Source organism: Helianthus annuus, chromosome 14 (genome assembly GCF_002127325.2).
Source record: "Helianthus annuus cultivar XRQ/B chromosome 14, HanXRQr2.0-SUNRISE, whole genome shotgun sequence".
NCBI classification, from domain to species: Eukaryota; Viridiplantae; Streptophyta; class Magnoliopsida; order Asterales; family Asteraceae; genus Helianthus; species Helianthus annuus.
In genome coordinates this window covers 51,996,838-52,011,442 of record NC_035446.2, presented here as the reverse complement: position 1 = coordinate 52,011,442, position 14,605 = coordinate 51,996,838, and the positions used below count along the sequence as shown (strand labels likewise).

Here is a 14,605-nt window from a genome sequence, read left to right as displayed (position 1 = left end):
GGTATCCATATTCGATAAATCCGACTGAAATAATAAACGGTTCCCGCCTCCACGTAGCCTAAAATTACTTCCCTCATAAATCACCTTGAGGTTCCATCATCACATGCCAAGTATCCCAAATTTATCTCATTTGTTATGTTATATAGAATATAGATATAGATTCGTTTATTACACACTATATGGAAAACACTTATGGTACTTAGAAGTTCTTTGGCTTTAACTTTCTTTAAAGGGATACTGAATTTAAATAACCTCAATTATTACTAGTTGATTAATAACACTCTCAACTTTTGATTTGTACAACACCACTCCCAACTTTCGACTTATTTTCTCCTGCCACTCCCAAACTGACCCAACCCTAACCCGGTTAATTTTTTTTTGCTGATGTGGACGTTTTCAGTGACGTGGCATTTGATGTAGCTTATGTGTCAAAACTATAACTTTTAAAAAAATTGTATTATTTTTAAAAAAAAATCTGAATTAAAAATAAAAAGTTTTTTTTATAGAACCCCACCCCCTTCTCTCTAAAACACCACAACCACCATCATCTCCACCAACGGTTGTTGTCATCACCTGCCGTCACAAATAACCACCCTCGTCACAACCACTATCACCGCCTGCCACCACCATAAGACCCTGAACAGAAGTGTAAGTTTTCATTTGTGTGTTAGACGGTGAGATCGTAAACTTAAAGCATTTAGGATTTGTGGTTGGATTTGAGTTTATGAATCGGAATTGGCGGTTCGGATCTGAGTTGATTGAATCTAAATTGCAGGTTTTCGTTTTGGTGTTGGATGGTGAGATTGGAATTGTGGTTGGCGTTTTCATTGGAATTGTTTGAATCAGATCTAAGCCAGTGAATTTGTGTAGAAGAATCAGACTTGTTGGAATTAGATCTGAAAGATGGTTGGTGGGTTTGTGTAGGAGTGTGGTTTACATCAAGAAAAGGTGGTTTGTGGGTTTGTGTAGAAGAAGGTGGTGGCAGGTGGTGATGGTGGCGGTTGGTGGTGGTGTTAGAGAGAGAGAAGGGGGGGGGTATAAATTCTTTCTATTTAATGTAATTTTTAAATCATAATTTTCTTAAAAAATTAACACATAATTTTTTTTTTAAATAATGTTTTTTACACATAACTATGCCACATCACTAAATATTGTCACATCAGCAAGAAAACAAATTGGGTTAAAGTTATGTTAGTTTAGGAGTGGTGAGTGAAAATAACTTAAAATTTGGGAATGTTATGATACAAATATAAAATTAGAGAATATTATTAGCCAATTGGTGAAAGTTAGGATTAATATCCCTTTTTTTTATATTTTGTGAAATGAAACGATTAAATCTATAGAAAAGAAATAAAATTGAAAATGAAAATGATCCGACCACAAATTAAAGAAAAGAAACTTGTACACGAAAAGCCATCACAGCATCATTCAACCGCCCCAACCCAACCCAACCCACCTCACCTTCATCTCATCTTCGATTCTCTTTAGATTAAATGTTTTTTTTTTTTGTTTTTTTTTTCTGAAACATCTTTACACATGATTTTATTTCCTCACTTACGTTAACGACTACTCCCGTACAAGTTATTCTTAAAAGGATCTAAGAGAAAGATATTTGTTGAAAGGTGTACCTATTTGCACACTCATTTGCCTATTGGCACACCAAAAAGGTGTTTTTTGTCTTATATGCACACCGTGTCGAGCTGTGGCCAAAGCGCGGCTTTTTGGTCCGGTCAACCAGACAAAGACTGACGGGTGTCTGACGGGTCTGTTGACCGGACCAAAACGCCGAGCTTTGGCCGCGTTTTGGTCCTGTTAACCAGACAAAAGACTGACACCCGGTCTGGTTGACAGGACCAAAACGCAGCCAAAGCTCGGCGTTTTGGTCCGGTCAACAGACCCGTCAGACACCCGTCAGTCTTTGTCTGGTTGATCGGACCAAAATGCTGCGCTTTGGCCACAGCTCGACACTGCAGGGTATGCACATAGGACAAAAAAACACCTTTTTAGGTTGGCTATCTACAAACTTGGTGTGTAGATAGTTTGAGCCTTGTTGAATCAAGCAGGCTTTAGAGGAGAGTTCAGTTGGATGATGAATAAAAAGAGATTTTGATCAAACATATATCATGGTAGGAAAGAGAGAAAAAAACAAAACCCTATCAAAGTTTGTGTGTGCAATTCAAAACGTTTAACTAACAAATTAATCTGAGATTATAAAATTAAATCATGTTTAGCAGATTCCATTACCATTTTGGGACATGATATCAAAAGCAAGTATAAGCCTCTTCTAATCTTCTTTCTCATCGTCATCTGCCACATGTTCTTCCTCATCATCATCATCATCACTATATTCGCTTTCATCGTCATCGTACTCGTCTTCTTCCACTTGTTCCTCTTCAACCCCATCCTCCGTCTCGTCTACCTGAATACCCCTGGTACCCGCTCTTGTCCGTTTCAAAACCTTTATCTTCAAACTCATTTTCGTATCACACCCAAGCCACGAATCACTCAAACAGTATAAAGTCAAATTATAAGTACCCTCTTCGGGAGCCAAAAACCGCCCTATAACCAATCTTGATCCACTTTTCACTTTTTCGACTGCTTCTTTAACAGCCGAGTTAAGTTCTTTTGGGGTAGCCCCTGCCCATTCCTTTGATTCTCGGATCACCTTTGGAGCAGCGATTAGTGCAGCGGATTCATCCATGAAGCTCACTTTTTGTGATATCCAGACGCTGTTGGCGTTGGGATCGGCAAGTAGTAACCAAAAGTTTTCTTCTTTGTGGAAAGGGTAATAGGGGCAATGAGGAAGGGCTCGAACCAAGTGGTTGTTACGGTTAAGTGTCACCCAACCACGCATTGTCACTATGTCCCCTTCTTGTATTGCTTCTTCACCTTCCGTTTCACATATGATGTCAAAGGTGATGGAAGGCATCATTTCTAGAACCGTTTCTACATCTTGGGATTGGGCTGGAGAGAACCCTGCAACCTTTGTTAGTAACTCTGCACGCTCTTGTTGGTTCAACTCTCGGAAATCCTCAAAAGTACGAACTTTCTGCAACCAACCACCACAGATAGATATGAATTATCTTGTGTTTTCTCTCATAGCTCCAAACAAAAAAAAAAAAAAGCTAAAAAACAAGTTGTTGAAAGTCACTCAAAAGGCTACATTTTATGCAAATGAGTTACGACCAACGGCAAAATGAAGCATCTTTATAAAGACAACTCCTAGCAAGCGGCTAAAAATCAGAGTACAATAAAAAAAAGTACCATAGCTACAATCATGTTACATAGCCTTCGGTCAACTACATCAATTAATTCAAAGAGCTTAGATACCTATATTGGTAATTATATTAGTTTCTCAATAAAAACTTCATGCAAGGGAGCATTCAGACCCACACTTTAAATTGAACTGTTTTGACCTGTACCCGTCCACCTCCATATATGCCCGTTTCTCCTCAATTTGGGATGTGTTTTATGCCAAAACTTTAATGGGTAAACTCAAAGAAATTTAGCTAAATGGGAAATTATTGAAAGAAGTCCAAGGTGTACTTTTAATACACTAAAACCTCCCAAATCATTTTGATTATTATTGTAATAATAATGCTTTGTAATCATAGTTAACACATTAGTTATTTATAGATGGGAAAGAACAGTTTGCAAGCCAAGCCAACCTGACCCGTATCACCCCGTACTAAAAGGTGAGCTGTTCAAGTCGTGTAACCTGTTACCCAACCCGCACATCTTGGCACCTCTAGTATTAATAAAACTTGCTTTACTTTCCAAAAAGAAATCATATAGTTCAGATTACTAAGAATAAACAAAGAGCCAGTTTTCAATCTTAGTTTACGAATCACATAACAAAAGTTACAAACTTTAGTCAGAAAAACAACACAGATAGTTCCCCCTTTACTGATGAAGGGAAGACAAAAAATTCGGGAAATATTTGGAAGACTATTTGGCGTTGTTGTGCAGATGATGGAAGTAACAAACCAAGAAACATGCGTATAACTCCTACAGTCTCAATAGATTTATACATATATATAGGGCAAGGATCATTTCAGAACCTTATATACTTTCAGAACTTACAGAACCTATCAACACCATTCAATGATATGATCAATAGCTCAAAAGAGTAATGACAGATATGTAAATAAATAGAATGCTAAGGAGATTGAATTAAAATAAATTGGGTAATATAGTAATTTTAACCAAACTCTTTCCTATAATATCTCCTTTAATCATGATTTCATTCTCTCTCTTAAAATTCAACAAATTTAGGATCCAACATACTCACGAATTGCCCATCTCCTCCTCATGGCACGTCATTTGTTCAATAGATTTTGTTCCATTTCATTCATTACACAAACTCCTTTTATAATTTTTGTTTATCTTTTGTTGTTTGTGCTTTATCTTTTTCGTGCTTTATCTTTTGTTGCTGCCTGATTGGTTCCGAAAGCAATCAACGAATGATGTTTTCAAGTTAAATTTCAAAGTCCTTAATTATCTTCAATTATATTTATTTTTTTTATCTTTTGTTGCTTGTGCTTATCTTTAATTTTGAGTTTTATTTGCATTATATGTTTGTTCCAAACATTACAGGTATTTTCAGTTTTCAAGTTAATGGATAGCTGATTGATTTCGATTGAGATTTTGAGCTTATTTGGTTCTCGATGTTGATGTTATCATTTTTTTTATTCTGCCTCGCGTCACATTTTTATTAGATACATATATGTGTAAATAGAATTAGTTCACTATAAATTGATGAAGGAACAAAAAGGTTGCCACGTGTTACGTAACAGCTTTTACTTTTTCAGAAAAAGCTGAAAGTCTGTGAAAGTTGTTACACGTAACACATGGCAGCCTCTAGTTGTTACACCTAACACAGTCTGCAAAAAGGTGTAACACATGGCAAAAGGAGGTCCATTTGGGTTTCTTAGTTTTCTTAACTAATATGGGTTTTCTTTCGAGGGATAGAAAGAAACCCCACTTGAGTTAAGAAAACTCAAGAAAACCTTATGTAACAAACTTTTATTTTTCTAAGAAAATTACGGAATGTAAGTTACATGTCATCGAACGTTTTACAACAAGAAAAAGCGCCGAGGGGATTTTTTTATAAAAAATTTTAAAAATTCAGTATTTTAGCATACACACACACACACACACACAGATCTTTGAGCTTACTAATGGAAAAAGTCATGTTTTAATACAAATTCTTAACATGCATTTACAACCACGATGCAAAAAAAAATAATTTAAAGTAAGATGGCAAGAGAGGGATTGATACCTTTCTCGCAAGCTTTTTAAGAACAGACTCACTGAAATGTGGCAGTTGCAGGAAAGGGGCAATTCCTTCAATTGACCCTCCAGCAGGTTTTCGTGCACTCAGTGGAACCGCCTGCATCGTCAAAATTAGCAGCATTTTAAATGAAATGAGGAAAAAAAGAAGAGCATGTGTCATGCTAAAACTCTTGTTAAAACAGTTCAGACAATCTATATTACAGAAATCAAATTCTGCCCTATCAGTGGTAAGCTTCAACAACATCCTCCATATCATCATCATTGACATTTTAATTCTAACTGCGCCAACCATGTAGATATGAAAAAAAAAAAAAACATTTTACAATCTTTAATATCTATTCGACCCTATGCAGTTAATGCGGTAAAATAGCGGATAGCGGTCAAGGTCCACTATATGATATATAGTTTATAGCGGTGGTATAGCGATGATATAGCGGTAATTTTTATACCATGCATAATTTATGTATTTTTATATATATATATAAATATATCTCTGAAAAGATATATATAAATTCACAAGTATGAGGACTAAATATAAACTAATGAAGATGGAGGGGGTTATATGTTAAAATACCCAAACTTAAATAACCCTAAACATCCTCACTTTCATCATACGCCGTTTTCCCACTCCCCATCTCTTCTTCACTGCTGCAAGAGGAACGGTCGCATCCACATTCACACTGTTCCCAGATACACATTCTTTAGACGATGATGATGATGGATGCTCTGTTCCGGTTACAGCTGGGAAGGTAAGGCTCGATCAGCATGTAAGGTTCGATTCAGCAACTTCGATTAGCCACCATTTCCTCTCTATTATTACCTAGCAACTAAGGACCAAGCAGTACACTCTTCGACTTGGGTTTTTAATGAGTTGAAGCTATAACCGCTATATAGGTTTCCAATAGTGGCCAAATAGCGGTATTTAGCACCGCTAATAGCGGAACCGCTATAGGCCACCGCTATTTGGACCGCTACACACCCTGAGGTCCGCTAACCGCTATAGCACCGCTATTGACTGCTTAGATCCAACCCTTGAAAAAGTAATACTTGACTAGTGTAATATTCTAGGATTAAGAAATTTATCCATCCCTGTTAAAGTTAATAGTTCCTCAAGATTTCCCGGTTAATACACTAGACCCTCTCAGCAAATGCATGTACTGAGAACTGAATAAAGTCATTTATTTTCTTTTCTTGATCACCATGCCTTTTATGTGAATGTGAATTAGATTAACATTGTTTAGTACATGAGAACTGATATATTAACCAAAAATATTATTGTATATTTATTTGTATTTGTATTATATTGTTTCCTAATTTAGCTAAAAGTCAGTTATGTATTCTGACTTCCATTCAATGAAAGATTCCTAATCTCTTAACATTACTGCCTGCAAAGTTTGAATTCTTATTCTTATGTTATATATTGTACTCCACATGAACGAGGTTGCCACCCACCTTGACCCACTCACCTAGGTTACCTACAGACATTATAATCTTTTGCATTGAGCTCATATTTATTGTAAAAATATTATCACTCTGTAGGAAGCACACCAACTTGTCATAACAATTTCATCATCTTTAAAAGGGAAATCTCTCAGCAAACATGTTTTTCATTAAGTTGTTTGGTTTTAGGTACAATATGCCCTTAGTTATGACTGATGTGGCCCCCTTCTGTAAAGTTGTAAAATGATTCCATCCCCAATAAAGTGAGCAACATATGATAATTTTTTCCTTATTGAAAAATTATTATAAGATGATAACGAAGGCCACCTGTATCATACTCTGAGAGAGCTCAACGACCCCAATTGCAGGTCTGAGCCACCCATGGCCATGTGGGGGACGTTGTAGAACTGCCATCTTCATTAATTCTTCAAGAAGGCGGGGAGCAACCTCAAGTATACGTCTGAAATCACGCTGCAACGATGGAGATAGACATCCTGACTCCCGGTTTAGTTGCGCTTGAACTAACAATTCAGTCTGCATTTCAAAATAAACCAAATTAGGCAGCAATATCAGAATATACATTGATTTAAGTTATTACCTTCACTAGAGCTGGATGCTGCTTCCAAAACTTAGCCTGTTCTTGCTTAATGTTCTTCAAGTCCAAGTTCAACTCGCTTCTCACCAGGACAAACAGTCTCTGAAGGGGTTCTCCATCACTCCGCCGAACTGGAATTTCCATATATTCAGCCGCTTTTATGAAAACATCCATCACCTTACTGTATGTATATTTATCCACCAACAATAAAAAAAAAGTGTTATTTTTGATCGTTTCTCCGATAGCAGTCATGTACACACAGATTCTCGTATATAAACTACATGCACAAATAGGTAAAAAAACATTCTACTATACGTAAAAAGTAGGTCGTACCTTGGAGCCAACGAAGGCTTCATAAGGTAGAAATATGCGGATAATGTATGCTTTAAGACGTAGTTTCCAGTATATTTGGATGACATCGATAAGTACATGACAGCCATGACCAAGGGCAATATAATGCAAATCCCAACAATCCCAAGTAAATTAACTGCGCCTGACGTCCCATCAATGTTCAACAAAAACTGAGGGAGGGCGATGCCCATTTGAAGCCCCTGTTGTAACAACAAACAATATATACTCATCACATACACCCAACTGTAAAGAGTTACATGTCAATTATACCTGCCTGCCATCAGGATGGCCATATTTTTCAAAGTTCTCACGTGATATGGGATCCGTTAGAGCCTGATAAGCCTTGGATATGTATTCCACAAAATAATTGTGAGCCTCTGAAAGACAAAACAAAGTTATCCCCCATAGCAAAGAGAACATGTTTGGGTAAATATAAATATAAACATGAACCTGGGTCGGGATTCTTATCCGGATGGTACTGGATGGAAAGTCTTCTATACGCCTTCTTGATTTCTAGATCTGTAGCCCCGTGTTCTAATCCAAGAATACTGAATGGTTCAAAAACTTCTACCGCATGGCTGCTACTTTTTATGTGATATGCCAACATCACCATTATTACCCAAAGCATCACAAGAGTCAAGTTATTATACGTCGAAAAGTTTGATATCTGTTCACATGATTCCGAAAATATATTCAGAATAGATAACAAAACTGAATGTATGTAATTGTAAATAGGTGGGGTGAGAAAGAGAAACTGACACGCCTAAAGATGGACTTGCGATACTTTCCAGACTGCAAGCAGACGGAACATTGGCACTTGGCAATCCTAGCCTTTTTAGTAGCTAAATGGTATAACTGGAATATTGTGTATGGTACTAAAGGCAAAGCCAGTAAAGAGAAAATAAAGATTGGGAAAAGTGTATTATTATTCTCTTCTTCGGAAGCAGCCATGTTAACTTCTTCGTTCAAACAATAGAGCTGTCACCCTGCACGGAAGAATCAAGAAAAGCATAAGGTAACATATCCATAAACCATTCGTTGACAAGCTCATCAATAATTATGCACACATCTGATTGCTTGTTCAACATTATGGGTGAAATATGATAACTGATGCTATAGTAATCAAGGCAATGACTCAACACCGGTATCCATTCGGGAAGATGTCTTATAGTGTGATTCTTAGAAAAGAAAGCAGTTTTCGAATGAATCGTTGGTTTAATTTCTGATTTAAGCATTTCATCACATGGGTCCAGTTTATTTGGTAAGAAATAAGGATGAGATTGCCGATTGGGTATTATAATAAAGATGGCGAAAAAAGGAAAATAATAGTATAATTAAACCTCAAACCAAATTGGGGTGGGTATTTATTCAAGTACCCATATTTGCTTCAGGATTAATGTGACTAGCAAAATTAAGGTAGCAACTCCTTACTATGCTAATATTGTATTTTCGGGTTGATAAAATGTAGATGTGATGCTTAAAAGTCAAACTGTTGATCATATCAAGTGTATTCAATTGGGATTGCTTGAACATACCATATTAATCTTTGAAGCATCTTATCAAGTAAGGGGTAGTAAACACTTGTGGAATAATCTTAAGGGTCTTTTTTTTTATTTCTAGAGATAAAATCATTACAAGCAGCTGTTTTTATTAAATTTAAGCAATATAACTTTACTCAAGCATAAAAGTTTGATCTTGAAATAAACTTTTAATCGAAATTAAAGGGAGCCCATCAGAAGTTGTTGAGCAATGGGTAGCATAACCCAAACCAGAAAGAAAAACTGATTCGTAATTCAGGTAAGAAAATGAATGATTCATGTGTAAGGTAAGAGAAATCTGCGAAGTTGAAGAGCATACCTTGAGTTTGATCCGGAGAGGGTAAAGGAAAGGAAGGAGCCCTAGTTGTTGTTGTTCAGATCTTACGTATCATTATTTATGACTCACTAGACAACCCAACTCCTTTTTTTCTTTTCTTTTGTTTTTTTTTTTCTTTTGCTACAAAATAAAACTAGGTTAGTTCCCCGTGTGTTACACGGGTTGAACAATTTAAACTATATAGTATAGATATTTCCTGTAAATGCAAAACAAAGACAGAGACATTTACATACCATATTGACATAAATGAGTTAATATGAATGTAACCCATGAACTCGTACATATTAATTAATGTCGTAGAGTTCGATAAGACGGCTCTAATGTCGGTTGAGTGAGGTCAATCAGAGTCTATTTGATACCCTTTGTACGACTTCTTATTTTTTGAATCTTTGTATTTGATTCTAAACCTATTATAAATATTATTGATAATAATTTTAGTTATATATATCAATAATATATTTTATATATATATATATATATCAATAATATATTTAGTCTAACATATTAATATTATTATGAATTTCGAAACTTGTTTAGCTAGGATTTAAGGTTATTGAATCAATAATAAGAATTTGTATTAGATTAGATTAAATATTGTTATTATTTGTATTAGATTAGATTAAATATTATTGTTATTAGTATTATTAATATTTTTAATCAATTAAATGAGAGAATGACAAGTGTCCCAAAATAGGTTTCTTTTATTATATAGTATAGAATAGATTTCCTGTCCTCTCCTTTCCTTTCCTTTCCTTCATATTTTGCCTGGGAAATACACGTTAACTCCCTAATTTCAAAATTTTGATCGTTGAAGCCCTTGGTTTCGTTTTCCTGCAATCTGAGCCCCTGCTAGTAACAAACGTGGTATTTTCATTGAGACAAAATTACACAAAATAATTTTTATGCTACATTTAAATTACAAACTATACCTTTTACGTTAAAATCGGTAAAAAAAAAAAAACAACTTTTAACTTGATATTTTGTTACATGAATCAACCTTTTGCATAAACTCTGTTAAATTTCTTGATTAAGTCACCTCACATGTAATTTTATATTTTTTTTTTGAACCGCAACAACTATGTATTAATATAGCCCCAGCAATGTATTTATGTTCTATTTTAGTTCTTTTCTTGTGGAGCCCTTAGTTATTCTTAAATGTCAACACTAAATTCAACATATGAATTTATTAAGAGTAAATTGCAATTTTACCTCCTGGGGTTAGATGCGATTGCTATTACGAAAATTTTGCTGTCTGACCCCCTGATGTTTTCTGATTGCATCAATGTACACCCCTCTGAAACATGAAAAGACTTTTTTACCCCTGATAATAATAAGAAAATAAAAGTAAATAACACATTTAAACCATGTGTTTTACCTTCACAAACACGTTTACACCCTTTTTTATTATATAGTGTCTTCTCTGGCGATGTTCCGACCACCGGAGCACTTAAATTATTTTCAGCTAAATTTTGGTAACTTGAGAGTTGAGACCCTGTTTGATCCATTTCCTTTGTAGCTAAATTTTTGATAGTTTACCAACTTAACCAGTAGCTAATAGAATAAAAACTCAAATTAACTCGTTTCTAGATAAATGATCCTAGTATTCTTGTAGCCTATTTTTGTTTAAAGGTATGCTAATTTTTCTCTTATGACACTAATATGAAATTGTAGGTCAAGATACACAGACTTATTCTTAAATCAAGGTTTCGTACACGCAACAAATGTCACACCCCGACCACGTAAAACATCAAATCGTGGCTGAAACGTCTGGGAGTTTTGTAACAGAATTATTGTTTCACAACCATGGCATTCAAAGTTATGTTTTATTTATCAAACAAAGAGTTACATTGTCTTAAACAAGAGAAACAAGAGTACATCACAAAATTAAACTAATTCTAGCTTCATTTTTAAGTCTCTAAGGCACAGGTCCGCCCTAGTGTGTCACGAACATCCTAAGCAACAGCTCCTGAAAACACATGTGAAAATAGGTACGTCAGCATAAAAATGCATGTGAGATACATAGGTTTTATGAAAATAGGATTCATGACTTGAGTTTAAAGAAATGTTTAATGAAATTAGTCATGAATCTTGTTAAGTGTTTTTTTTTATAAATCATATGAAAATTCGATAAGAAAATCAGATTATATAAAAGAAAGATGTATGGTTAATAAAATGTCCAATTAAAATGAGTTGTACAAAATAAACTGTTTGTAAATCAATGACTTGTGAAAAATATGTTATATGTCTAAATTGAAATAATTTAAATAACGCTACGATATGTAATACCATACAAGCACTTATATATAGGAAGTACCAGCGGCGTATCCACCATGTTTGTACCATATTACACACGTCTCGTTACTTAAATCATTTACCCAAACAAACCACCAATGTAAATTATCCATGTTAAAACCAATTGTCAAATGTTTATGTGTGAATAAATGTCTATTATCAAAATGTAATTGTAAATCATGTAGTGTGTAAACCAATATCAAAATGTGTATGTCAAATGAAGTGTGTAACAAATATCATGTATGGCAAGTGAAATATATCAACTGAACCACATGTAAAAATGCACAAAACAAGGTATTGAAGTAAAACACAGTTTAAATCAAAGTAATGTTTTGTGGAATAAATGCATGCTCTACTGATACAAACATCTATGCGGTAATGTGAAAATGCATACATTCAAGCCTTATGACTGTGGCGATAAACCCTTAAACAAATTAAAGGTCTATCTGAGTTATGTTTATCGAATTCGGTCATTCCTTCCATCCAAACATACCTAGGATGTCAGGAACGGGAGTTGTCAATTCCTATGGTACCACTACCTACTAACGAACGGCATGATCAATGTTAATGAATATATTTTGGTCCCATTTAAACAAACCAAATGTCATACCAAAATATAAGCATGTGATGTAAAACAAATGTACTAAGTATGCAACAAATGGACATACATAGCATGTGACGTGAAACAAATGTACTAAGTATGCAACAATGAACATACATAGCATTTGATGTAAAACGATGTACTAAGTATGCACTAAATGGACATACATAGCATAAAATGAAATGTAAAACGATGTACTAAGTATGCACTAAATGGACATACATAGCACAAAATGAAATCTAAAACGATGTACTAGGTATGCAACAAAGGACATACATAGCAAAAACATAATGAAATCATGTACTATAAGTTTACTAATGAACATAACGAGCATATGATATGAAAATATGGAAAGCACGAAAGTAACAAGTAGGCACATGTGTTTCACCCAAAATGTTTGAAAAACAGTAAAAGAGGGGTCTATGTACTCACTTGATATTGCTCAATAGTCTTTAGATAACCACCAAGCAAAGCTAGAAAGATCGCGGAATTAAACAGCACCTAATATAGGTATCTACGTTAATAAACCGGACCTAAATCGGAGGATCGAATAGAATGAGGATTCGTAAACCAAATGAGTGTGGGAACTCATGTAATATGGTTTAACAAAGCCTACATACTAAAATGAAACTTATCCTAAGTGCTTTCGACCCATTACGACTCGTTTAGGTAGCTTACGCTACTTTAACGCGTCGTTCGCGTAAAATGCATTCGGACCGCCTAACTAGTCCTATGACAAGTAAAATATGCCTTAACATGTCTAATATTGTTACCAAATCAGTTTAGATGTCAAAAATTATGTTACATATGCTTAAAATGAATTTTGGCGAAAAAAAGGGCATGTTGGTAATTTTCCTAAGGCATATAAACTACCTATCATACAACTACTTAAACGAAGTGACAATAAGGTATAACCTTGGAAGGTTATTCCCTATACAACTATGGTCATCTAAAGTGTTTGGTCGGATCCTAATGATCGACCAAATGGGTCGGGTTCGAAAGTATAAGCGATTGTTTAGATTGCTTACCTTACGACCCTACATAAGAAAAAGTCTAAAAGTGACGAGCTAAACATGTTAAAACATGTTTAACGAATTTAGAAAACAGGTTTGGTATCAAAACAAACGGTTTAGATACCCAAGAGTAGTTTGGTTACAAAATACGCAAGAATATGCATTTTGGCCGAAACTACGACTCGTTACTATGCCTAGATAACGTGGTAATCTGTAACACCCCAACCCGGATAGGGCTGACGTGTCACTATTACAGATATCATAAACCAAACACAATCCATTTAACGAAGAAAAGTTGAGTCCGAAAGATAAACAAAAGCTTAAAAAAAAAAAGACCAAGAAATCCTAAGTGTTAATTAATTTGAATACTGAAATAAACAAAAGTCTTTATTCTTGAACTGCATTTTACTCTCATCATCACTGGTTCCCCAAGTTCCCCCGATTACCTGACAACAAAAAAAAAAACAACACAACAAGGAAAACTACGGTTGAGCCAAAGGTTGCTCAGTAACGGAAAAAAAATCAACAGTGCAAGTAAAGGACAGACATAAAAAAAGTATGAAATCCAAACAGACTTTATTTCAAACTAGAAACCCTACTTCTACGGGAAAAAAACTGAACAGAGTCCGAGGTATAACCTAATACTTGACCGAAACATAAACGAACACATATCGAAACATATCATGGCAAAATCAGAAACATATCAAACATATACAGATGTCAAACTACGTGACTACACTTAACAATAAATTAAGTCACGTCAAACGGAAGCACCCACGAGCCTAAACAACCAAACAGGTACACAGCTAGCTAGTCCATGCACCTATGAGACGGTGAGTGTGGTGTGCACCCATTGTTCCATCTCCACAAACCAAACCAAACCAAACCAAACCAAACCAAACCAAACCAAACCGAACCGAACCAAACCAAACATGCTCGGGTTACAGAGTACAAAAACTAAAGCCATTTACACGCAACTGAACATAATGCTAACGAGAACATGCAACAATGATTACAATTAGTACGGTGTATTGCATGCTACTACGAACTTATCAAATAATAAATGTGAACTGAAACGGAAACAGACAAAAATCCGTACTGCAAAGTAACAGATATGATAAAAAAAATAATAAATAAATACTC

The 14,605-nt window shown here is 35.0% G+C and overlaps 1 protein-coding gene across 1 annotated transcript; it reads right to left on the bottom strand.

Moving 5' to 3' along the window:
* Positions 1 to 2,129: 2,129 nt before the first annotated feature.
* LOC110908426 (dnaJ protein ERDJ2A) lies at positions 2,130 to 9,638 on the bottom strand. Its single transcript, XM_022153365.2, has 9 exons — positions 9,539 to 9,638; positions 8,441 to 8,667; positions 8,132 to 8,348; positions 7,952 to 8,058; positions 7,664 to 7,881; positions 7,334 to 7,511; positions 7,063 to 7,269; positions 5,282 to 5,392; positions 2,130 to 3,049 (listed from the first exon to the last, which is right to left on the bottom strand). The coding sequence occupies exons 2-9, from the start codon at positions 8,630 to 8,632 to the stop codon at positions 2,285 to 2,287; spliced, it is 1,995 nt and encodes a 664-aa protein (XP_022009057.1). The 5' UTR covers positions 8,633 to 8,667; positions 9,539 to 9,638; the 3' UTR covers positions 2,130 to 2,284.
* Between the last annotated feature and the right edge of the window lie 4,967 nt (positions 9,639 to 14,605).